This window comes from Adiantum capillus-veneris, chromosome 5 (assembly GCF_014529385.1).
Source record: "Adiantum capillus-veneris isolate H3 chromosome 5, ASM1452938v2, whole genome shotgun sequence".
Lineage (NCBI taxonomy): Eukaryota > Viridiplantae > Streptophyta > Polypodiopsida > Polypodiales > Pteridaceae > Adiantum > Adiantum capillus-veneris.
This window is the reverse complement of record NC_140935.1, coordinates 48127103-48153480: the sequence shown is the minus strand read 5'-3', so window position 1 is coordinate 48153480 and position 26378 is coordinate 48127103. Positions and strand designations below refer to the sequence as shown.

General features: G+C 42.1%; 1 protein-coding gene across 1 annotated transcript; it reads left to right on the top strand.

The window, feature by feature from the left end:
* The first annotated feature begins 1337 nt into the window (after positions 1–1337).
* On the top strand, positions 1338–2298 carry LOC147457265 (chemocyanin-like). The gene is made up of 2 exons (XM_086513558.1): positions 1338–1539; positions 1653–2298. Exons 1-2 carry the CDS (start codon positions 1374–1376, stop codon positions 2078–2080), a joined length of 594 nt encoding a protein of 197 aa, XP_086369684.1. The 5' UTR covers positions 1338–1373; the 3' UTR covers positions 2081–2298.
* Positions 2299–26378: the final 24080 nt, after the last annotated feature.

Below are 26378 nucleotides of genomic sequence, written 5' to 3'. Positions count from 1 at the left end.
GAGGAGGCTCAAGGTGACGGAGGTGGAGGCAGAGGCAAGGGTCATATTCTCTTTGTGTGCGGCACTTGCACGAGCAACGAGAATCGTGAGGGCGAGGCGAAGGGGATGACGTGGAATTGTAGAGAGTGAGAGGAGGGGAGATAGAACATCTATAAGGGTATCTGGTTAGTTGGGGGGTTTTAAATTAATATGAGTCAGTAAGTAGGTGGGAAGTATTCCATCTTGGGCACTTCTAGATTTCCCTGCCATGCATCTCGATAGTCATTACTTGCATCGACATCCCTAGGAGTTGCACGACACTAAGTGACACCTATATTTAACTAGTACGGCCGGACGCCTTTGGCCTCTCTCTCCCCCCCTCTCTCCCTCTTTATCGCGTGCAAAGGGGCTTGTTTTTGTTTTGGACTTTAGCCTTCAGGTCGCAGATTGCGACACGTGTAAAGGGCTCCCCCCTCTGCCATATTATGTTAGTAGATGCTGGGGAGGAGTAATGGGATAGACGGTCGGGATTGAGGGGTGAAATCTCGAGACCTTGGCTAGCAAGAAAAACGAGGTGCACTAAACTTGGCTAGTGAGAAAAACGAGGCGTGTCGCGGAGATTTGAACCCGTACCCTCGCAATCCAGGTTTAGGTTCACATAGGCTAACCAACTTACATGTGCGCACATTGTGTATTCACAACTGCTTTTTATATTGTAAAATGACATGCATTGCTCAGGTTGTTCAGTGTCCAAGTTTAGTTTTTAATTTGAGACCTATGGCTGCGATCTCCCCGGCCTTCTTGCGTGGACCTCTCCGCCCTTGATCCCCCGTCCCTCTTAAATATAGGTGTTACTTAGTGCTGAGGCTAGGAGCTTCTTGACCGCGGCAATGCGTGGATCACATGCTCATACGAGAGAAATGGAGAACAAGAAAAAGGGGACGCTCTTCGCCCTTGATCTCCCCCCCCCCCCCCCTCCCAAACCCAACCCTCTTAAATATATCGGTGTTACTTAGTGCTGAGGCCCAGTGCTCGAAAAAAACCTAGGTTGAGTGTAATCCCACCTACAAATTTTGAAATTTACCTCTAAATTTTATTTTTGAAGGTGTGAAAACCTACAAAATTTTAAAAAAATTAGTGTAATTTGGTGTAAAAACCTTCAAATTTTGTCACTTTAGCTCTGTTGTTTCACATATGTAGGTTTGCCAAGTTTTTGGAAAAAAGTTCTTTTCGAGCACTGCTGAGGTTCTTGACCAAAAGTTCTTTTCGAGCACTGCTGAGGTCACATGCTCGTACGAGAGAAATGGAGAACAAAGAAAAAGGGGACGCTGCTGACCAAAAGTCATAGGCCTAGGCTAAATTTGAACAAACTTTTTCAATCGAGAGAGAGAGAGATGGGACGAGGGTGCATAGTGGTGGTGGTGGTGGCGCTACTGTCTCTGCTCGTGCAGGGCATGGAAGGGACTACATGGAAGGTGGGCGACAGCAAGGGCTGGCAACTCAGCGTGGACTACCTGCAATGGACTCAGGGCAAGGTGTTTGAGGTGGGCGATTTTCTCTGTAAGTCCCGGCTCCCCTTTCTTTGCAAACCCTAATAGTCGTACAATCCTCTGCATCCTAGTTTCCTCCATATCCAGGAGCTTGAAACACTGAAGAACACCTTCTCTTTGCAGTATTCACATACAACAAGAGCACGGAAAACGTGTTGGAGGTGTCTGCAGCCGACTATGCGTCATGCACGACCATAGGTCCCATAGCAACATACTCTGATGGCAACACTACTGTACTTTTGGAGAATTATACTACACGCTTCTTCATCAGTGGCATTCCAGGCCATTGCCTGGCCAGCATGACACTACAGATCCATGTGGGAAGCCCTTCTCCCACACCTTCGCCTTCGCCTTCGCCGCCCTCGCCCGAGCCGACGTCTTCACCATTCTCGCCAGTGACAATCGATTCTCCCTCCGTTTCCCCTCCCTCGCCTCAGCAACAAGGGAGTTCACCCCCTCCTGCTTTACCTAGCTCTGCCCGTCAGAGTTTGAATTGGCAACGCCTTGCAGCACTTATGGCTACTTGTCTTGGTGCTACCCTCGTCATATAACACTGTTCATGTGGGTTTGACCTCTTATACACAGTACATTGATTGGTGCATTGGGGTGCAAAACACATTCAGCCATACTTGTACTTTCATGTAAGAAGTCCCCTGACTAATTACATCCCATTGAGCTTCCTTGGCAAGGGAATGACTGTGATTGATAACTCCTTAGGGCCATGTACTAGTTTCAAATACGAAGAATATCAATGTTGGAAGTTTTTGCATCTGGCATCACCACTGTCCTTGGCTGCGAACATATCTAAATTGGCTCACCTCATATCTTGGTTAGCTTAGCTTTACATCAATGTGATATGATATTACTCTCTGTGTAATGCGAAGAGGTGCAGCCATAATGTGACTTGGCGCAAGGACATGTAAAAGAGGATGAGAATCAATATAAAGACGTTCTTCTGCAAAGTTGTGAGCAAGGCCATATCTCAGGCAGCTCCCTTTGTCGCCTGCGCTTGGCAGTTGTTTTCCTGCCATCATTGTTGCCATCTGCTGCTCTGTTGCATGTTTTTTGGCAACTGTTTTCACCAGCATCGGTGCACTCTGCTGGTGCCCATCTTGCCTGGCGTACACCCTTCTTCGCTCGGTCTTCTTTGCTCCTTGGTGACTTGTTTGTTGCTTGTCCTTCAATTGACTCTACCTGTGGTGTTTGCTTGGTGAAACGTCACCTATGCAATGTGTGTGGTTGCATGATTGCTTGTTTTTGTTTTTGTTCTTTCCCCTGTATTTGGGGTGACTCTTGATTTACAGGCTTGGATGGGGTAGTCCAGGTTGTTGTTTGAGATATCTCTCTCCCCTTCCGGTCTTGCTCTCCGCGGATTGAAGATTATGCAAGGCTTGCTTTCTGCTGATTGAAGATTGTTGGGTTGGAAATTTCTATGTAAATTTTCATGTTGCTTCTCTCTTTCTGTTTCTCAGGTGCCAAGATCTTCAATATGGGCTAGTTTTTCGGTGAGGATGGTGGTCTAGCATCTGTGGTGTGAGTTTGTACGATGATTTCTTGATAGCAGTGCACCGCTTGGGGCTGCATATGGTCTCGGGCAGATTTGTGTGGTCCTTTCATGGTCATAACATGGACTTAGCAACATTTGTGTGGTCCCATCTATTCTATATACTAAACGACAGTGAGCTCCTTCAAAATACAGAGAGCTCACCATCTGACCCATGTTCAACCGAGTTTTGAGAATTTTGAATCCCCCCTCATTTGCTGCCCACATCCATCTCTGAGAGAGAGAGAGAGAGAGAGAGAGATGTCGAGCGCACATGGTGCGTTCGGAGGGCAATCAGCACCATGGACGCCCTCACATCGGTTGTCTCTTTGCGCTAAGTTTTCCGCAGACAGCCTGGAGTGAAGTCTTCTTGGTGTTTCGATGAGCTCTACATTGCCTTGCTCGCAGCTTTTGCAAGCAACGGATGGCCCTTTCGCTTCTCTTCCCGCACGGTTTAGGCGGTTCCATGAATGAGAATTAAGGGGGGATTCATTCTGATACAGGCGTTGGTGGAGCCTTTTGTAGGAAGACGGGTGTGGTGGGCAGAGTATGCATTTTTACGGCGCATTCGCACGCTGCTGTTGCAGCGTTTAGAGTGGAGCAAGCCTTTTTGGCTGCTGCGCATGAAAGCTCTTACAGCTGAGCTCGAGCTTTCGTCTTCTTCAAGAAAGTTCAAAGCCTTGGTCTTTTTCAAAATGCTCAAAGAGAGTCAAGAAAATTCAAAGCCTTGGTCTTCTTCAAAATGCTCAAAGAGAGAGATCCCCAAAAACTGACGATGATTACAAATGCCCCTTTGAAGGTCTTTATATAGGTACTAGCTTATGGGTTGTATAAGATATAAGACCTTTGGTTTTTCAATTGTCTGACCTTTGGTTTTTCATTTATCTGATCTTTGGCTTTTCAATTGTCCGACTTTTTTTCTTTTTAATTATCCAATCCCTTTGGTTTATAGAAAGAAGGGCGCCCCACTTTTAGGTTGATTTGTGACATTTCTCATGTCGAGAAATTAGTAATCCTCCCTTGACTACATCTGCAAAATAGAACAAGGGTAACACAACAATATTTCTCAATTAATCAATCAATCATGTGCATGCATCAATGGTACAAACCACATGGTATGCACATGTATCTGCATCAAACAAGTCTGAGCATATTTATCCAGTTCAATTTCAAACTCTCAAATGCTTCATATGCACTAGAATCAATCAGTTTTCTATCTAGCCAATCTCATCCTCATTATAATTTTTGATATCTTATAGTAACAATATTACCAATTAGCCATCACATTTAGATATGATTGATCTCTTACGGATGTCATGATGCACTAAAACCACATATACAATTTATCTCATTTAAATTGAAACTTTTGATGCACTAGATTTAAAATAACTAATCACCACATCCAAATTCTAACTAGAACTTCATAGATGTCTCTAATACCACTAAGACCTTTTTGTACGTTAAGGACATATGGTGAATCACAATAGTAGACACTCTAACTTGAAGAGAGAGAGAGAGAGAGAGAGAGAGAGAGAGAGAGAGAGAAACCAAATACAAGAGACACAAAAAGGCGTAGTTCCTTCCCTAGGAGCGTTGGTCCTTAAGACGAGGGTCCCCGAAGGGTATTTCTTTTGTATTACAAAATATGGTCACTACAAGAAGTTGGCACAAGTGCTTAAGGCCTTCTTGAAAATCACAAGTGCTCAAGCCTTTGTTGTCTTCAAGGAAGTTAAAAGCCTTGGACGTCTTCACAAATTCTCAAAGAGAGAGAACGCATAAAAATTGATGATAATTACAAATTCCTCCAAGAGGTCTTTATATGAGTACTAGCCTAACCTTTTGGGTGTCCTTGAATTTTGGCTTTTCAACTGTCCGATCTTGGACTTTTTAATTATCCAATCCTTTGGATTATAAAAAGAAAGACACCCCACTTTTAGGGTTGATTTGTGACAGTATTCAATTCGTGGTTTGTGGGTGAAGGTGACGCTAAGACCCAAGATTATGAGTCAGTGTGTGGAGGGAAGAACATGGCACAAAAAAAGAACGAAAAGGTAAGTTAGGTCCACCGAATAATTTGGTCAAGGGTACTTTTTGGCTTTCAGTTTTGAGTTGTACCTTGAAGTGTTTGGATTATGAGCAATATCTGTGTCAAAAGTTACCAATGAATCAGTAGGTTGAATCTAGTGCAATGCGGACTACACAAGAGGGGAGCCACTCCACTCCTTTGTCACATATTTCCTAGATTGAATAGTGTTACTAATTTCTCATTGAGATTTTAGGGATACTGACAGGCTGACAGTATTTTGCGGAATGACTTTATGAAAATATGTATATTGAATTGGAAATTTCCTTGATTGAATTGATGACTCTCTTTTATGTGCGTTGGTTAGATATTGGGGCGCTTGCCATCATGGAAAGCAACCCCCATCCGGTTCTCATTCACCCCCAATCGGCCAAAATCGGTTGACCTACATTGCAACCCACACGGCATTGACTGCGGCACCTAGATGTTGGGAGGCAGCGTCTCTACCACTGAGTTTCACACACGCTCATGCCTTCACAATGCGAGCAGCTTTATATAACTTAAATTAATACACTGGTCCCCCCCATAAACTGCGTGACCGACTGTGTCAGTCACCTCCACCTACACGAGGGCGAGCACCTCGATACTTAACCATTGCCCTTTTTCATGTGTGTATTAATAGAGACATGTAGAGAAAGATGAAATGTCTATAGCCTTTTGTTTGATGAATGATTTGAACTTAGTGCATTTAGACATCTGTTAGAGATGAGTGAGATCTGGATGTGATTGCTAAGTGAATGTGAAATGAATGAGATTCTAGTGCATCGAGATTTCTATCTAGATGAGATGATCGGATATTGTTGTGAGTGAGTGCATTAAAAGTGTTGGAAGGATGAGATAGCTCCACAATGATCTAGGTTCATCAAGAGTTTTGGACGAGATTAGATTGCTAGATTGAATGATTGAAACACAATGTTCAGTGTAAACTAAGTGTGTGATATGTGAACTACATGCCTTGTGAATGTATTGTCTTGTGGGTATTGTTTGCTTAAAAAAGTGAACAGAAAGGGTATGAATCTAATAGTAACAACGAGATTTAGTAGAATAAGACATCTGTAGAAAGATTAGCACTGATTGCTAAATATGGGAGCTATATAACTCTAAATGGTCACGCACATGAGGTCTTTGAAATTTCACAGAATCACCCATAGGTGAGAAGCGAGGATCAACAGGATGCCAATTGAGAGAGAGAGAGGAGAGAGGAGAGAGAGAGAGAGAGAGAGAGAGACGGCAATGCCCGACGTTAGACCTTTTGTTAGTGTAAAACTTTTTTTATAAGTAATGGGTCTTTTTGTAATTTTGGTTGTATCTTGATTTATTGTGTAGAACTTCTTTTCGTCTTGATTTTGGTTTGTTTGAGTGTTATGTCTTTTATTTTTTATTTTGTCTTGATTTATCTATTTGTTGTTTTTTGCTTTTGATTGTGTGTGTGTGTGTGTGTGTGTGTGTGTGTGTGTGTTTGGTTGTTGTTGTGAGAAAGTTATAAATCTAACTTCGTAGATTGCATGTTTTTAATAAATAATGTTTTTCTTTTAAAAATCTTAAAAAATAAAAATAACATCTTAATTTGGGTCCCTTGGATCAAGGGTTTCTTGTGTGGTATCATGAAATATCTCTTGTGAGAGGAGAGGTTGAGTAGTGATTCTAGCAAGGGATCACGGACACTCGATTGCATGCTATTGTCGATGATCTTTTGAGTGTAGCAAGCAGCCTTATTTAAGGACCTCACTGCTTGGCAACAACCCTGCTATACAAATGAGGGGTGTGGCTCGATGAAATTTCTTTGGATTTATTTGTCCTCCACATTCATCATATCGAGCCAATATCATCTGCAGCTTCTCATGGTGTTCAACCCTACTGCTGTAGACACAGAAGTCGTCCATAAAAGCTTTAACACAACTACCAATGAATGGTTCCACATGGAAGAGGATATGGGTTCTTCTTAGTGGTTGAATTTAAGGGTTTAAAATCTACACAAATCCTCCACTTCCCATCCTTCTTTGGGCTGAGTACTACTGGACTGTCAACAAGCCATGCAACACAGGGAGAATAGTGAGATGGTTCATCATTCTTCTCAAATTTGATTTCACTGTGGTTGTAAATTTGCCAAGGATTGTTTCAGGAGAATCACCTAAAGGGGTTAACGATGATCTACCAGATACCTATTTGTTCTTCGTAGAAATGATACCTAGATGGTCGGAAAACATTGTGTCATTAATGACAATAGCTCAAGTGGATTCACAAATATCACTTCCTATCACAATTGGATTAATCGAGCAATCGACTATGTATCAATTACTAGCTGAAAGGCTATACAAAAGAAATTGGGACGGGATATTGCTTTTAAGCATTAATCCTGAAGAAAAAGAACAATACCTAAGTCAAGCACGTGTTACCATAGTAGGAATTCACTTTGCAGAAGACCAAAACTATGGAAAGAATCTTGAGACTTGGAGTATTTTGGCCAACTATGAGGAGAGACGTTCAATCTTTTGTAAAAGATTGCCCTCAATGTCAAAAATAGACACCCATTCCTCATGTAACATTGTTTTAAATGTCACCTGTTCCTAAGTGGAGTAATTATCTGGCTACTTACTTATTGAGCCGAACATTTCCTAAGGATATGAGTAAGGCCGTCAAAGAGCAATTGAAACTAAAGCAAGAGACTATGCTCTTATAGGGAACCAATTGTATCGGAGAGGTAAAGATCAATATTTGCGTCTTTGTGCAAATGAAAACAAGCACATGCTGGATTAGCTGGAGGTCACTTTTCTAGTGAGACCACCACAAGAGCAACCTTGATGGTAGGCATATGGTGGCCATCACTTTTTGCAGATGCTAAAGAATATGTTCGAAGGTGTGATGCTTGTCAATGAGCAAAAATTCCAACATGCATAGATAGCATGTCCTTAAGACCAATGATGGGGGCTAGAGCTTTCGCAAAAATGGGGTATCGATTTTGTTGGCCCAATACAACCACCTGCTTATAGAATCCAAGCTCAATATATCATTGTAGCTACATACTATTTGAGCAAGTGGGCCGAGGCTAAAGCAACTCAAAAGAATGATGCCAGAACAATTGCTGCATTCTTATATGAGTATGTATTCACGAGATATGGACTGCCAATAGAGATTATCAGTGATCGGGGAACTCATTTCCTCAATGAGGTAATAGAGTATTTGCTTAATGAGTTTATGGTCATCCATAACAAGTCAGCTCCCTATCACCCATAATAAAATGGACAAGCTGAGCATACGAATAAAATTCTTAGCTCGGTGCTGACTAAAGTGGTTAGTTTAAGAAGGTCAGGCTGGGAAATGAATCTCCATGCAGCTCTATGGGCTTATCGAATTTCATTCAAAACAGCTTTAAATGCCACACCCTTTAACCTTGCTTATGGTCTTGATGCCATACTACCAATAGAATTTCTATTGCCGACATTAAGGGTAGCACAGAATCTTGAGTGGACTGGACATGAATTGTCAAAAAGACTCGAAGATTTGGAAAAGCTAGACGAGCAAAGGCTAACTGATGTAGCTCATATCTGTGCACAAAAGCGAAAACAAAAATAGTTTTTTGATTCCCACTTAATCACAAAAATCTTCAAGAAAGGGGACTTAGTTCTAGTCTATTCCCTTAAGCAACACATTCCCAAGTTTAAGAAAAAGGGAAACGGACCGTTTATCATTGAAGATGTATCTCTAAGTGGAGCAATAAAATTGTCCACCCTAGATGGTGAACCAATGGCTAATTGGATTAGTGGATGTCGTTTAAAAAAATACAATTTGCCACTAACCAATGATTTGCTAGAAAGAATGCATGCAACCAGGCAAAGAAAACAACAGTAGGTTATTGAGGAAGCCCAAGAGGAAGCTAGGCTTCGGGTACTCAAGCAGAAAGCTACTCTCAAGAATCAACAGATACCGATTCCCATCAACACTTTGGAAATAGATGATCGGCAATGGGAATTACCTAAAGACGCAGTTTCAACAGATGATGATTGGTTAGACAGAATGGTCTGCGCATCAAAGTACAACTCAACAATCATAGCACCAATGATTTGGTCGACACAGGAGCTAGAGTAAATGCAGTCAGTTATTCCATATACAAGAAGGCCACAAGTCAAGCATTGACAGCAGGAATAGCGACAATCAAAGGATGCAACAACAACCCAACTCCAACATTGGGAGTAGTCAACTTGAACGTGATAGTACATGGATGTTGATGTCCTCATCAGTTTGTATGCTTACCAGATAAACACATGAATGAGACGATGATTCTTGGAACTCCCTGGATGCGAACATACAAAGCAGTACTAGATTGGGATACGAATCACCTAAAGCTATCACCTAAAGGAGGGAAACTCATTGTTCCAATTGCACCAAGCAAGGAGGAATGGAAAACAAGTAATCAACAGACCAAACCACGAAGTAGTTGATCTTCTCAATCCCCTCGACAATCAAATGCTACATGTAGCATGCAAGGAGTCAGGCAAATTTGGGTACCAAAAGTACAGCTTAAGAATAAACCAATTCAGATCTGGGTGCCTAAAACTTCAACGACAAACAAAAGAAGGTTCTAAGGCTTAACACACAGAGGCGAGCATCTCCGAGCAAGGAACCTAACATGGAAATGGTTTGGAAGAAAAAGGAGCACTTATCTTATCCACAAACCGTAAAACCAATCAAGCAATGGCAAGTTAAGTCTCAAAAGACTCCAACACACCAGGCAAACACCAAGCCGACCAAGCTACCAATGGCGAGAAAAAGATCAACAATAGTCAAAAGTGCTACTAACAGCTCAAACAATCAGTGTGCTAAAGCATCCTGATGGTACAATCAAACAGAGGGCACACAAGCTACAAGATTTTCTCTTTGGAAGACATCAACAACAACCTCTACATCGGAAACCCTTGAGTTAATTACTCAAGAACCAGCTCTTGCACATCATATTGGTTTGAATTGCATTGATCTTCATATCATGGTAGAGCCAATCACGGCTATACATAGACACAATTGTTCAACCCATGCACACAGTCGTCCCGGAGTACGCCATCTAGGAGGGGTGGAAGGGCACTAAGCACTAAGTACTAAGTACTAAGTAATTAAGGGCAATGTTTGAAGAGGGAGAAAAAAGTTTGATGTTAACGTGTGATTTTTTGCAAAATTACCTAATAATGTTCTTATAATTCATCATCAAGAAAAATTTCACTGATAATATCTTCCCGATGAGTGTAAATAGTGTATATACTATCAAAAAATCATAAAAAATAGTACTTTTGTGGATATTTTCATCATTTTTATTGATAAAGAGGCTTGAAATAGAAAGATCCAACAAAAACCAATAAAGCTATGTTTTTCAAGGGATTTTCTTAATTATTGAATCTTTACTTTACTTTACTTTTTTAGAGCATTTTGCTATTTTCTTTTATTTTTTCAAATAAATAGGTCAAAAATTAATAATAAATAGCAGGGAAGCTCAGATGAAAAAATGGAAGACACGATGGTGATCAGAAAGACAGACAGACAAGCACAAAAATTTTCAATGAAATCAGAAGATGGAAGCAGGAAACCTAAATTAGGCGGCCAAGCCTACTTTTGCAAAATTCTTGCAAAATGAGCTACAGGAATCCGATCAAGGAAATTTTTGAGTCTAACATAGATTTCACGGCCTAGTAGGACTAACGGGGGAATCTGGGAAAATTTGGTTCAGGAAGTCCGGGTATAGATATCCAAGGTAGGCTAAAACCACCTCATTTCCACTTGGAGCCTTTGTAGAGAGAGATTTCCACCTCTTTCGCGCGACTTTTCCGGAGCCCACAGTTGATCATTTTCAATGCCGTCTCACGCAAGACATGAGAGGTAAGTTCTTAACTCGACAATGATCCATTTTGTACGGCCGGTAGCTAGTCTAAAGCCCTAGAAAAAACCCTAGAAATCGAGCAGTGCACGAAGACCTACGACCTAAAACTGACCATAGCGGCCTGCCAGCTTGACCAAATCAAATGGGATTTGAACTATAGCATGCCCTAACATAATAGAACCTTTCTATATCATCAGATGACCATTCGGTTGGGGTTGAGGGAGTTTCAATAGAAAAGTTAGGTTTTTGACAAATGCCAGAATTCCGACCTGACTCCACAGAGGGCTTGCTAATGAGGTCCATAAACAATGTATATTGATTGGTTTGGTGAAATCCATCAAGCAAAGCCCTCGAACAACAAAAAACGGCTCAAAGATTACAAAGCGTCAAATTCGACATAAGAGGCGAAATTGATTCCAAACGAGTCAGAATTGGATAGGTTGCTTCACGAATATGTTGCGGACAAGTCCAAAGCCTCAAAGTTGACCGACCAACCCAACAGGAAGTGTAGTCACAAAAAGCGATAATTTCAGAGTCAACAGAGCACAAATAATATCGGCATGCCCAAGCTTGTTCAAGTTCAATTTAGGACTTGTATTAGGTGTATTGAACATATCTAGGTCAAAATTTGTAGGTTTTGCAAAGTTTTTGTCACTGTTGTAAAGAATCACGATTATTTACTTTTGCATCAGTTTTTCTTGGAAATTGTCAAAGCATCTTACCTATCATGTGTACACACCTATTACATGCCAAAAATCAAGTATGAGCCAAAATGACCACCCATTACTTGTAAAATTGTCAAAAAACGCAAAGAAGTCTTTGCAAGTCAAATTTTGGGTTATGGACAACATTTCTTGATCCAAATCACTTCATATCTCATACCCAAGGTCTATACAATGCCTAGAACCAATTTGTACAAAAAAATATCAATTTTGAAAGAAAAGTTAATAATCACGATTATTTACTTTCTGGTCAAAATTGGGTAATTTTGATATTTTGCCATCATACATCCAAAGTACATGATGTGTTAAGTCCACTAGCCAATTTTGAATCAATTTGGAGCTCAAAATCTCAAATTTCCTTTATATCTACTGTTTCAGAGACCTAAAGCCAAAATCTGGTACCATTTTCACCCTATGCATCCAAATGAGCCCATTTTCACTTAGAGCATGTATTTGGTATATCCTTCAAGCCTATAAAGCCAAGTTTGTAAAAAGTTGAAAATTTTTCTCAGCTGTAAATAATCGCGATTATTTACTTTGGTTGCAAATTTTTGTTTTGACCACACAGTTTTGTTCCTTGCATGTTTTTACGCATCTTAGCTTGTTCAAAAATTGATTTGAAGCAAAGTGGACCAAATTGTCAGCATTTCAGCCTAAAGGACATTTTAGAGATAATTTCGACAAATCTGCTATTTTTGCACTCTATTCACTGAACAGGAGCCATGCAAGCAGCGGAGAGGGCTAAAAAGAAGCTCAACCAAAAGGAGAAACTACAGGAACTACCCGCTTATCAAGTAGACCCCAAGTTCGTCAAATACCAAAAGGGATTCTACCTCTCTAGAGAACAGTTAGAAGAGCACCACACTACGGTCTTCACTGGCAGGTTCAAAAGTGAAGAGGGGCATCAGGTGGAGTTGCAACTCCTGCCCAAAGAAGTCTATGATGTAGCTGCCAAGCTAGAAACCAAAGAAGCTAACCGCAGGCTGAGGCTCAGGGATTTCTACGAACAAGAGCCATGCGGTGTCAGGCAGCTCCGCTCCCATGCAAAGAAAGATGCCAGGAAAATTCACATCAAGTTTGTCTGAAGCTTATATGTTTAATGAACAATGATTAAGGGTTGGTTGCAGGCCGAGTTCAATGCTGAATGTATGTCAAATGTGGCTGAAAGGGCCAAAACATGCCTTAATGATGTTAAAAAGTGTTATGATTGAAGTGAACATGAATGGGGCATTGTGTCCTAGAACTGCAGTGCTCGATGTGCTCTATCGGTTTGTCTTTATGGCTCGTCGATTGGAGCTACGATGAAGAAGTTATGGCAGTTTAAAGTTCAAGTCGATAGCAGATCCGTGCCGGATTGAGCAACAACAACTGAGGAGATAAAAATAAAATGAATGCATTGGATTGAAGTGCTCACTGGCGTCGGGCTTTTCAGATCGGTGATTGGATTTACGGTTGCCAAGTTATTGACCGTTTAAGATTTACCGGGGGCCGGGTCGGCACTAGCCAGGTCCACTCGGTTGGAGTGCCATCTTGAAGTATTTGTCTTTTTTTGGGTTTTGGAATGCAAATATTACGGGGAAAGGCCAACACTGCCGTGGCCGGAATGTAGACGAAATACTGTGCTTGACAATGCCTTAGCCGATATGTATGCCAAATGTGGTGCCGTTATGAAAGCACAAAAAGCTCTTAATGAGCTCATCATCCAAAATGACGTATTGTGGAGTGCATTGAGTGTGGAGAATTTTGACTTTTTTGGTGCCTTGGTTAATATGTATACTAAATGTGGTAATCAAGTGTGCTGCCCAAGGGCCAAGCCAATGCAAGGTCGCTCACTAAATTAAGGCCGACCGCCCAAGAGCTTTTGAAATTGTAGACGAAATACTGTGCTTGACAATGCCTTAGCCGATATGTATGCCAAATGTGGTGCCGTTATGAAAGCACAAAAAGCTCTTAATGAGCTCATCATCCAAAATGACGTATTGTGGAGTGCATTGAGTGTGGAGAATTTTGACTTTTTTGGTGCCTTGGTTAATATGTATACTAAATGTGGTAATCAAGTGTGCTGCCCAAGGGCCAAGCCAATGCAAGGTCGCTCACTAAATTAAGGCCGACCGCCCAAGAGCTTTTGAAATTGTAGTGGCCGCCCACTAAACCATTAAAAAGGGTTTTTTTGTAAACCTAATGGGAAAGGAAGTATGGTGAAGGCGTGCAGGCAGTGAAGAAGAAGGCGCAAGGGCTGAAGTGCTCGTAGCACGCGGTAGAGCGCTCGGATGGCGCCGCCATAGAGTCGAAAAATGACCAGAAGGCCGTTGCGCTCAAGTTCGGTGCCACTCCCATCGAAATCCGTGCTACTCGCCCCGTGAGCTACCACGTCAGGACCAATTAGCGAGGTCGCTAATGAGTGCCTAGCTAATTTTAGCAAGAGGGACATGCATCCATAAAAAGAAGGGGATCGTGTGATTGGAGGTATTCCTTCACCTCATCATCGTGAGTTCTCCTCCTCCTCATAAGCTAGAAATTCTTAAGCTCTTAATTCTTGTAATACTAAGCTCTAAAGCTCGTATATTTAGGCTCTTAATCTCCTCATAATCCCCAAGCTCCTAATCTCCTCCTCATAAGCTCCGTACTCTTAAGCTCCTTATAATGCCCAAGTTCTTAATCTCCCTCTAAGCTAGAAGCTCATAAGCTCCAAATTCTTAACCTCTACAAGCTCTTAAGCTCGCTTAATTAATTTCTTAAGATCCTCTTCATAATCCACAAGTTCTTAATCTCCCCATAATCTCTTAAGCTTTAAAATCTTGCATAAGCAAGTTCCTAATCTCGCTAATTCCCCAATTTCGCCCTTAATCCATCCTAAACCTCGTAATTCTCCTTAAACCGAATCCCTTTCGAATTCAAAAGCCAAGATTCTAAGCCTCTTAAGCCATTCAAAACCTACTCGAAGCTCATTAGCCATACGAATCAGGGAGCAGAAGGCAGAGTAAGCAGAGTTTCATCAATTTGTTGTTTAAGCACCTGATTTAAGCTAGATTTTTCCTTGTAAGAGCATTTAAGCTTCTATAATGATTTGGTAACCATGGATTCTGTCGATTAACTGGAAATTAGACGGACTGTTTGTTTTAAACTCTGTTGTCGGTAATTGTGTTTGCTACACCTTGTTTCCCACACCTCTCACAGCGAGGGGCCCGGTGCCTTCCCAGCTCACCTTTCGCAAAATTATCCCCCGACATTCTTGGTGAATCCAACGTGAAACGAGCCGACGGGGTGAGCAGTGTGGTGAAGAAGGATGTTGACACCGCAAGAGGGTGCCATGCAACAAATGATGCAGCAGTTTGTTGCTTACATGCAACAACAGCAGTCTGCCCAATAACAATACAATTTGCAGGAGAGGATCCGTAAAGCTCGACACACAGTTATCGAGAAATGGCATCGATTTGAAGGCCGAGATATTAGCAAATTTTGCAATATCTATGAAGATGCAATAAAAGAGAATGGAATTGATGATTAGAATGGAGTGGAAGGGTTCCATTTGATTGCGGAGCCGGAACTTCCTAGACAGCAGCCAACACGCAAAGGCTGGGGCCGATGCATGTGGTGTGATAGTGAGGACCACAAGTATGTTAAAGAATGTGATGATTTTGATGAAGCATATAAGAGGAACGTGGTGTTCTGGAAGAACAAGAAGATACACCTTAGGGAAATAGGTGAGATGCTCCACCTAAACTTCGGTAGGGGCGGCATGAAGAAGATAGTTGACGAGATCCAACATAATGTTGCTCTTGTGGAGGCAGCTACATATGAGCTGCAAGTCTGCGGGAAGGGTGATGATGATGGTGCAGGTACCAAAGGTCAATTATGGCCTTATGCTTTGAAGACAACAGAAACTGGATATGTAACTTATGGGAAGCTGCGGCAAGTAGGGAATTCAATTCGAGAAACCACAGGGTGGACTGATCCAGTCGATTCCCTTTCAGTGTATGCGTTTATTGCGAAGTCTCAAGCTAATGAGGCTATGATGGAGGAGAAACGGAAAAGAGATGAAGAAGCTCTTGGGACATAGAAAAGGACAACGAGGTTCAACAGTAAGAAAGAAGAAAGTCCTGCTCCTAAGCCCGCTCCTGAAATGGTGATGGAGGAGGTACCTAAGGACAAAAAGCAAGGTAAACCCAGGGGACCCTCTTATAAGCTCAAGTCTGACATTGAATTAGCTACAAATTTAAAGAAAGTCTTTGAAGAGCGAATTCTAAATAGCAAGGTGGAGCTCACATTGGGTGATATATTGGGCATTGCCAAAGGTGATTTTCATGAGGAGATAATAGATATCATCAAAAGGAAGCGGCAGATACCAAGTAAACAGGAGCCGGAGTCAGTGAAGAGCCAGGCGGTACGCCACATTGAAGCAATTCTAGACGACTATGAAGAGTATTTGGCGAATCTTGAAGAAGAAGAAGAGTCGGGGTATGTGGTGGCATCAAATCCAACCATACCTGAGGTAAGGCATGTTCATTTCAATGAAGATGAAGATAGTGAAAGCATACCAAGGAGTCACTTTTCAAGGACTCATTGGGAAAGAGCAACAACCAAAATTGTTGTAAAGCTTGGAGACATCAAAGAACTGGTCTTAGCACTCATAGATCATGGATCGGAGATCAATTTGATGGCTAAAAGCTTGCACAAAAAGGGGAAATGGCCTATTGATGTGGACCATGGTTGGCCGATTCGAGCCGCCAATATTCTTCCAGGCGTCCGCTATGGTGCATGTGCCAATCCTAAGGTAATTGTAGGGGATGTCTGTGATGAGCAAAACTTCTTTATACAGGAGCATTCCTCTTATCCTTTAATTCTGGGGCAACCGTACATTATGGCTGTGCGAATGGAAACCAAAGTGCTGGATGATGGCTCGGCCTATGCCAGGGTTTGGAGCTGTGATGGTAAGAAAGCAGTGCAATTCTTGACTGTATGTGTTGACCATGCTAGGAATAAGGACAGTCTACGTGATCATCCAATGCCGAAGATACACAAGGAGTTTAGAGAACACAGGTTTGCACAGGATTTTCTCGGAGTGCCATTATAAAGCGAGACTATGGTGGTACACGTGAGGAGAAGTTCTCGCAAAGAGAAGCTTTCTCTTCGGGGTTTTTGGGGTTAACATGTGAAGGTTCAGTCTCTTTCAAAAAATTTAATGATTTGCCAAAGTGGGAAAAACAATATGTTTCAGGTATCCAAAGTGAGTTGTAGGGTTGTGATGTGCTTGAACCCGACGATGTGATTTCAGAGTCTTTGAAGAGGTATCTTATGTAGATACTATGTCAGTGCTTGAAGAGATCAGGTAAAATAGGTTACAAAGCGGAACTGAAGTAGTCAAGGTCCATTCAATGGACATGTATGATGAGTTAAGTTTATATGAATCACTTATGCATATTGAAGATGATTCAGGTGAAACTGTTGAAGCACAAGTAGAGACAAAATACAAGACTGTTGCAAAGAAAGTGAGTCCAGTGGCTACACCGCTGCCAGAAGGAAGTGATGGGATGATCAAAGAGGCTTCTCGACAACCTATACTCAAAGTTCCAAAGAACATAGGGCATAAGTTTACTAAGGAGACACTGCAACATCAGCTGAAGGTTGGAGAAGACGGTTTCCTCAATGAAGAGGAGATCAAATGTTTTCAAGGTATGCTTGAAAAACATGGTAAAGATTTCTCTTTTGAGCCGAGTGAGATTGGGTGTGTGGATCCGAATGTTGTTTCACCAATGGTTATTTTCAGTGTTCCACACATGCCATGGAGCTTGCGTCCTATTCCAGTTCCTAAAGCTCACTTGCCAAGATCATCAATTTTCTTAATGAAAAGATTCAAATGTGAATTTTGGAGCCGTCATGTGCTGCGTATTCTAATCAATGGTTTACTGTTCTGAAGAAAACTGGTACATTAAGATTCATTCAGGATATGCAACCGGTTAACAAGGTAACAATCCGCAATGTGGGTACTCGTCCAATTGTGGATGAATTTGCTGAGGCCTTTGTAGGTAGATCTATTTAGTCAATGGGTGATCTTTATTCAGGATATGATCAATTCCAGTTAGCTTTGGAGAGCAGGGATCTTACTACAATGCGTACTCCTCTTGGTTTGGTAAGGATGTGCACTCTGCCATAGGGTGCTACAAATTCAGTAGCTCATATGATGAATGGCATGAATAAGGTATTAAGGGACTTTATCCCACACATTACTATGCATTTCATTGATGACCTACCAATTAAGGGTTGTGAAGAAGGCTCAAAAGATGAAGCAAAAGACCAGAGAAGGTGCTGACAGTTTGTTGCTCAACATAGTGCTGACTGTGATGCTATATTATCAAGGCTTGAAGAAGTTAACCTAACACTTTCAGGTCAAAAATCAACTTTTGGAGCTAAGGAGGTCTTAATTGTGGGACACATGTGCACTTCTGAAGGAAGAAGGCCAAGTCCAGCGAAGCAATCCAAAAGATGAAGGACACATGTTCTTCAGTTTTACTGAGGTTCGTCGATTCTTAGGGGCATGTGTGTTCTATCATATTTGGCTGCCACACTTTGCCCATGTTGCAGAGGTGCTGTATCAATTGCTACAAAAAGGTAAGAGGTTTGTTTGGGAAGAAGTTCACACACAAGCTATTAAGAAATTAAAGAAGATGCTTCTTGAGGCTCCGACCTTGAGGAAAGTTGATTATAAATGCGATAGGCCAATTATTTTAACAGTTGACACTAGCCAAACAGGTATTGGATGGGCTATAGGTCAAGATGATGCTGAAGGACACATGTATGCAGTGAGATTTAGAGCCAAGGTGCTCAATGCTCGTCAACGAGGATATCCACAGGTTAAGAGGGAACTTTGGGGCATTGCTACTGCTCTAAGGACCGATAAAGAATACTTTATTGGAGCTTCAGTTGTGGTAGAGACATATTGCTTGCCATTGATAGGGATGATTGCAAATTGCTATACTCCAGACATTGCCATGCTACGATGGATAGCCTATATTAAGTCTCTTAACCCTGAATTTTGTCATATTGCAGGTAGAGATAACCCCGTTGCAGATATGTTATCAAGAGCCAGGTTTGAAGATAAAGAAGAGATGCTGACCACAAGTGCTGATGTTGGCTTGAAGTTCTGCACGTCTTCTTATCTGCATGCCAACTGTGGTAGTATTTCTCATGTTTTTGAAGTCTTTTATGAAGAGTTTTATGATGGAGAGTGGCTTATGATTGGTCACTACCTAAGTACTCTCACTAGACAAGAAGGATGAAGTGATCAAGAATTCACGAAGATCAAGAAAAAGGCCTATGGCTATTTCCTGAAAGACGGACACTTATGGAAGCAACCGAAGCGCCCAGGAGGGGTACCACAACGAATTATTTGTGACAAAGCGACCCAACAGCAGGTGATTAAAGAGTTTCATGAAAGTCTATGGGCTGGACACAGAGGAGCCTGGGAAACCTTTGTCAAAATTAAAGACCGATATTGGTGGAGAGGTATGTACAAAGATGTGGTTCAGTTTGTGGAATCATGCTTAATATGTCAACAGTACTCTAATGTGCGACATAGAGATGGGTTGCATCCCACCTATCCACTGGCTATGAACTACAAGTGGGTGGTGGACCTTATTACAATTCCAATAGGAGTGTGGTAGATGAGATATATTGTCCTTGCCAGGGAAGATCTTACAAATCAGGTTGAAGGCAGAGCTTTGCGTACCAAAGCTACCAGTTCAGTATGAAAGTTCTTGCTTGAAGATGCTATCTCCAGGTATGGGTGTGTTGGCAGAATTACTGCAGATAGAGGGGAGCTGGATGCAGATGAAGCTCGAGAGTTTTTTGCTCGTATGGGTATTAAACTCGCCCTCACCACAACATACAATCAAGAAGGTAACGGGAAGAGTGAAAGAGGACATTTGCCTATTGTTAAGGTTTTAGCAAAGGCGTGTGAAGGACATATTGGTGATTGGCCTAAACTCTTGCCATTTGCTTTGTGGGTTGATCGCACTACACACAGTTCAGTTACAGGATTTATGCCCTTCGAATTAATGTATGGGTAGAAACCCATTATGCCTACAGAGGAAGCAGTTACAACTTGGACCAAAATGCCATGGTAAGAAGGTATGTCTACTAAAGACTTGCTTGCTCTACGTTTCGGCAGCTTCAGAGGCGTCAAGAGGATATTGAGCAGGCTAAAGAGAAGCTTAAGGAGGCCAGATTGAAGAACAAGGTAGCATTTGATGGAAACCATAGACTACGACCACATGCTATCAAAGAAGGTGACTGGGTACTTGTCTATGACAGTAGCTTGGAGAACCGATACTCTGCTATGCGGAAAATGGTGAAACGGTGGTTTGGACCATATGTGGTGCAACATGTTTTTGATAATGCGACATATCAATTATGTGAACTAGATGGTACTATGCTTAAAGTGCCTATTGTAGGAAAAAGGATCAAGCTATTCAAGAAGCGAGAAGGCGAGATTGTTCTTGAAGATTCCCATTCAGATCCGCCTCCAGAAGATCATGTTATGTATAAATCAGATGATATGTCTAATGATGATTTTAATGAAGCTGATTAAGTGCAATTGGCACAGACCGGAGGCTGTGCAGGTTCAGAGGGGGTGAATATCATGCAGCTCCGCTCCCATGCAAAGAAAGATGCCAGGAAAATGCACATCAAGCTTGTTTGAAGCTTATATGTTTAATGAACATTGATTAAGGGCTGGTTGCAGGCTGAGTTCAATGCTGAATGTATGTCAAATGCGGGTGAAAGGGCCAAAACATGCCTTAATGATGTTAAAAAGTGTTATGCTTGAAGTGAACATGAATGGGGTATTGTGTCCTAAAACTGCAGTGTTGGATGTGCTCTACCGGCCTATCTTTATGGCTCATCGATTGGAGCTACGATGAAGAAGTTATGGCAGTTTAAAGTTCAAGTCGATAGCAGATCCGTGCTGGATTGGGCAACAATAGCTGAGGGGATGAAAATAAGATGAATGCATCGGACTGAAGTGCTCACTTTGTGGAGCACGTCGGTCTTTTCAGATCGGTGATTGGATTTATGGTTGCCAAGTTATTGACCGTTTAAGATTTACCGGGGGCCTGGTCCGCACTAGCCAGGTCCACTCGGTTGGAGTGCCATCTTGAAGTATTTGTCTTTTTTCGGGTTTTGGAATGCAAATATTGCGAGGAAAGGCCAACACTGCCATGGCCGGAATGTAGACGAAATACTGTGCTTGACAATGCCTTAGCCGATATGTATGCCAAATGTGGTGCCGTTATGAAAGCACAAAAAGCTCTTGATGAGCTCATCATCCGAAATGACGTATTGTGGAGTGCATTGAGTGTGGATAATTTCGACTTTTTTGGTGCCTTGGTGAATATGTATACTAAATGTGGTAATCAAGTGTGGTGCCCAAGGCCAAGCCAATGCAAGGCTGCCCACTAACTTAAGGCCGGCCGCCCAAGAGCTTTTGAAATTGTAGTGGCCGCCCACTAAGCCATTAAAAAGGGTTTTTTTGTAAACCTAATGGGAAAGGAAGTATGGCGAAGGCGTGCAGGCAGCGAAGAAGAAGGCGCAGTGGCTGAAGTGCTCGTAGCGCGCGGTAGCGCGTTCGGATGGTGCCGCCATAGAGTCGAAAAATGACCAGAAGGCCGTCGCGCTCAAGTTTGGTGCCAGTCCCGCCGAAATCCGTGCTACTCGCCCCATCAGTTGCCACGTCATCAAGGGCTAGGACCAATTAGCGAGGTCGCTAATGAATGCCTAGCTAATTTTAGCAAGAGGGATATGCATCCATAAAAAGAAGGGGATCGTGTGATTGGAGGTATTCCTTCACCTCATCATCGTGAGTTCTCCTCCTCCTCATAAGTTGGAAATTCTTAACACTAGAATGGTAACCTAACAGGACATAAAAGTGTCCTTTCAGGGTTTTGGGAAAAATTTCCAAAACCATATTAGATCCACTCATTTTGAAAAATCCTTTCATGAGCTTATAGTTCAACAACTACTACATATGGAAAAAATGAGAAACTTGTAATTTTTCTCATCCCTTGGTCACTACAAGCCTCCAAAGTTGATGCACCAGTGCATTTTGCCCAAAATAGCAATTTCTTATGGTTGATTGCATATAAATAAGAGTGGGGATTTTTGTAGGACATGAGATAAAATTCCCCGTTAACTTCAATGGGTTGGTGACCAAAACATATAGTTGCTTTTACCTCACTAATTTTTTTTTGGAAAAAAAAATAGGTACAAAAAAGTTGCATTTTGCCATTCTGCGGACCTATCATCAAAGTTTCTATAGTCACGCTTAATACAGATACTATATACTTGTTTTCTTAGTTCCCTTTGGGCCTTTGGATTCAAAAGGAGCCATGGAGCGTGTCAAAAGGATAATGGATCTCTTACAATTGGATCCTTGGGGGCAATGATAAAGTGCTAAATATAGCAAACATGAAAAAACTGGGTTTAGCATTATGACCTCTAGAAACCCATATAAACTACTCAATATCTAGCGAAGTTTGTAGTCTATGATTAGATATGGATATTGCCTACAAAATACACACAATTGGCCTGAGAAACTAGCAATATTGAGAAAGTTATACTTGCTACTCTAAAATGTATCGTATTCTTCAGCAATCAAAAAACTCAACCATCATCATATACTATGCTATATAGCATATTAGGTCCCCCAAAACTCAAGGAAGATTAGCTTTATGTTATATATTACACTTACACAATCAAAATTGAATTTGGATATCAAGAAAGCCCCCCAAAAAATCATAAAAGTGCTAATTTTGGCCAAAAAAGAGGATTATGCAATTCTTGTAAATGGGTCATAACTTTCAATTTTAACACTTGGCTCTCCCTACAAGCATCAAAACATGTTGAGAACTATGAAGGCCTGACCTCTAGCCATCTAAACCTCACAAACATGAAGTTTAGAGTGGTATAGTTGCCAAAAATTGAAAAAAAAGCCAAAAACAGGACCCGTTTTTTCACACAGTTTAGGTTGAAAAATGTTGTGCAAGAGTAAGGTTAATGGTGAGATCGATACTCCAAAAAAATGCTAAGTTTTTTTCAGCTCATAAGGAAACTTTGTGGATATATAGCACCTAGAAATCCATTCTCATACTCTTCAAATAATCAAGCAAAATGGTCACTTAACAGGACACAAAAGTGTCCAAGGACATAAAAGTGTCCTGTTACCATTCTAGTGTTAAGCTCTTAATTCTCGTAATCCTAAGCTCTAAATCTCATATAATTAGGCTCTTAAGCTCCTCATAATCCCCAAGCTCCTAATCTCCTCCTCATAAGCTCCGTACTCTTAAGCTCCTCGTAATCCCCAAGTTCTTAATCTCCCTCTAAGCTAGAAGCTCATATGCTTCAAATTCTTAACCTCTACAAGCTCTTAAGCTCGCTTAATTAATTTCTTAAGCTCCTCTTCATAATCCTTAAGTTATTAATCTCCCCATAATCTCTTAAGCTTTAAAAGCTTGCATAATGAAGTTCCTAATCTCGCTAATTCCCCAATTTCGCCCTTAATCCATCCTAAACCTCGCAATTCTCCTTAAACCGAATCCCTTTTGAATTCAAAAGCCAAGCTTCTAAGCCTCTTAATCCATTCAAAACTTGCTCGAAGCTCATTAGGCATACGAATAAGGGAGCAGAAGACAGAGTAAGCAGAGTTTCATCAATTTCTTGTTTAAGCACCTGATTTAAGCCAGATTTTTCCTTGTAAGAGCATTTAAGCTTCTATAGTGATTTGTTAACCATGGATTCTGTCGATTAACTAGAAATTAGACAGAGTGTTTGTTTTAAACTCTGTTGTCGATAATTGCGTCTGCTACACATTGTTTCCCGCACCTGCACAGCCAGGGGCCCGGTGCCTTCCCGGCTCACCTTTCGCACAATTATCCCCCGACAGCGGAGTGAATTTTCAGAAGGCTTACGAGCTTCTATCCACCATGAAAGAAGACGGAACGGCACAGATATGCGACACCCAAGGGAACAAGGTCGAAGTAGTGATCACAAAAGAGATAGTGGCAGAGGCAGTCAGACTGCCTACAGAAGGAATGACCATGCAAGCAAGGGACAAAAAAACCGCAGGCACAATTACCAGAGAGACAACCGTGGCTACCTTCGCCGACCTTATTCACAAACAAGTGGAAGAGCCAGCCCATTTGTACCACCAACACTTTCATTTCTTGGCAAAAAGGCCACCAAGGTACACTACACCAAATCATGCCGTGGCTACCACATTCACTTAGGTTCTCAAGTCGACAACAAGACAACCAATGGGCCACGCACAATATGTCTTGACAACCTTGAAGGGCACCAAGAAGGAAGGAAAAATCACATACTTGGGTGTGCCAGAGGTCTTGACTCGAATAGCATATCATGCCATTGGCATGGTCGACAACCTACCGCCTGCCCCTGATTAGAACACATGGATATTGGCAGCACAACCCTCTTCAAGAGCTACAAGGTCAGTTAAAAGATCATATAAATATGATGAAGAGTCAGCTGACAGCTCGCCGAAAAGGCACAATAGTGAGAAATCTGACAACAAAGAAAAGAGAGCTCGGAGAGAAGAGATGAAAAGAAAAGATGTGGCCGCACACCAAGAAGAGCCAGCTCAAAAACAAGCGTGCTTTGAAAGAGAGAAACATGCGTACTAGTGCAATAGACAAGCACAAGGGAAGGACCCAGAAAAATGGGTACCTGCTGGACTTAGAGGCCCTCGAACAAAGCATCATACAAGAAAAGAAACTGAAGATTCAACATAGTGTTTAGAAAGAATGTACCAAGAGGTTGAAGCTCTAAAGCTAAAGGAGGCAGAAGAAGGTGTTAAGAAAGCCAAGGAGGTGGAAGACCAAAGGCAAGCTGAGGAAATGGCTAGACAAGAACAAAGTTATGGATCTCCCCGACCCACCTCACTACCTAGAGAACAACAAGACCATCCCATGCCTAGCCCACCACCATCACCAGCGGGCAAAGACACCAATGAAGAAGCGGAGCCTGCAAAAGAGAAAGATTCCGAGTCCAACAAACAAACAGAATCCACACAAGAAGCTGACCACCCCGACGTACAAAAAGAAAAAGAAGCCAAGCCGGAATAGGAGAAGGCAATAGAAGATGCTCAAAAACCAGAAGAGGAAAAGGCAAGTAGATCTGAACAAGAGACTGATAAAGAAGCAAATGCGAAAAAAGAGTCTATCAGTGCACATGAGACAGAACCTGAGCCAGACAAGGAAGAACGGTCGGCACCTGAAGAGACAGCAAGGTCTGATCGAACACCATCTACTTCCACTCAGCCAGAAACTGCCACGGCAGCAAAGCCTTAGGATACCCAAAAAGAAGACCGACCATCTACCTCTACACAAGAACCACCAGCAGTTACGATGCAGCATGAAGCCGCACATGAGGCTACAGGCACATCTCAGCTGGCAAGACAGGAGGAGTGGAAATCAAGCGACGAGGTAATAGTCCAAGTCAATGAATATGCATGGCAGATGCAGGAAATGACAGAGAGACTCCACTCAGCAGCACTAAATCGTAGCACGAAGGCCAAAGAACTTGAGATGGTGATCGATGCTCTCCAAGTAGAGTTAGAAGACAAGATGACTGTCATCACTGATCTTCAACGGCAGGTGCAAGAGCTGAAGGTAGAAGCGGAACAGGACCAGTTAGCCAGAGATAGGCAACAAAAAGAAATGGAGGAGTTAGGTGATCTACTCACCAAATTATTTGATGCATGCAAAGCAAAAGACGAGCAGCTGACATAAGTTACGAATGAACTTCTTACGACATCTCTGCCAGCTCAAAAAATTCAGGTGCAATTAGATGTCGCCAATGCTTCTCTGCAGTAATCTGAACAGAGGATCAATGATCAGGCAAATTTCTTATGGTAAATTAGAGAAAATCCAGCCGTGGCCTCGATCAAAGGAACTGACAAAGTGTACAAGGCACTCGAGAAGAAAAATGAAGACCTTGAATTGGGATTAAAACTAGAACAATCACAGCGTAGGGACCTGGCACTGATGCGAGTTCAGAGAGAGGAGGAGCTCCTAAAGGAGATAGCAGAAATAAAGCAAATTAATCAACTCCTCAGAGATGGGAAACCAGAGACGCAGGAAGGGACAGGAACTTTAGAGTCGCCACAAATAGACATACCCTCGGTCTCATTTGCTGAGTTTGAGACACAGTTCACAGCAGAGCCGATTGGTGATGAAGATTTTCAAATTAACATCACGGATGAAGACACATTGCCAATGGTCCAGCTGTCAAAAGATGAAGAAGACGCACTGAAGGAGAAGATCACCCTAGAGGTGGATGAGCAGTGGAAAGCTGCAATGGATTAGGAGTTGAGAGTTTTACACTCTGTCAACGTCACCCAACTCACCCCAATCAGATCAACACTCAATGGCATCAACAGTCCCTGCCGTACCCTCTCATCAAAGAGGAATTATTAAAGGTGAAAGAGAGGCTGTACAAAGATATGCAAGAAGATGGCGCAGATAAGGACCACCCAAAGTGGAGGTTAAGCTGGCTGAACAAGAATCCAAGATACCTAATTCTGTTCACAAGAGCACCTGCAGCCCTTCAAAGAGATCCAACCTTCTGCCCT

What these genes read in the sequence shown, in the direction of transcription:
- LOC147457265 (XM_086513558.1), top strand. Translation starts at nt 1,374, where the DNA reads ATGGGACGAGGGTGCATAGTGGTGGTGGTGGTGGCGCTACTGTCTCTG. An exon ending in TGAGGTGGGCGATTTTCTCT is followed by an intron (nt 1,540 to 1,652) that starts GTAAGTCCCGGC and finishes TTCTCTTTGCAG; the next exon opens with TATTCACATACAACAAGAGC.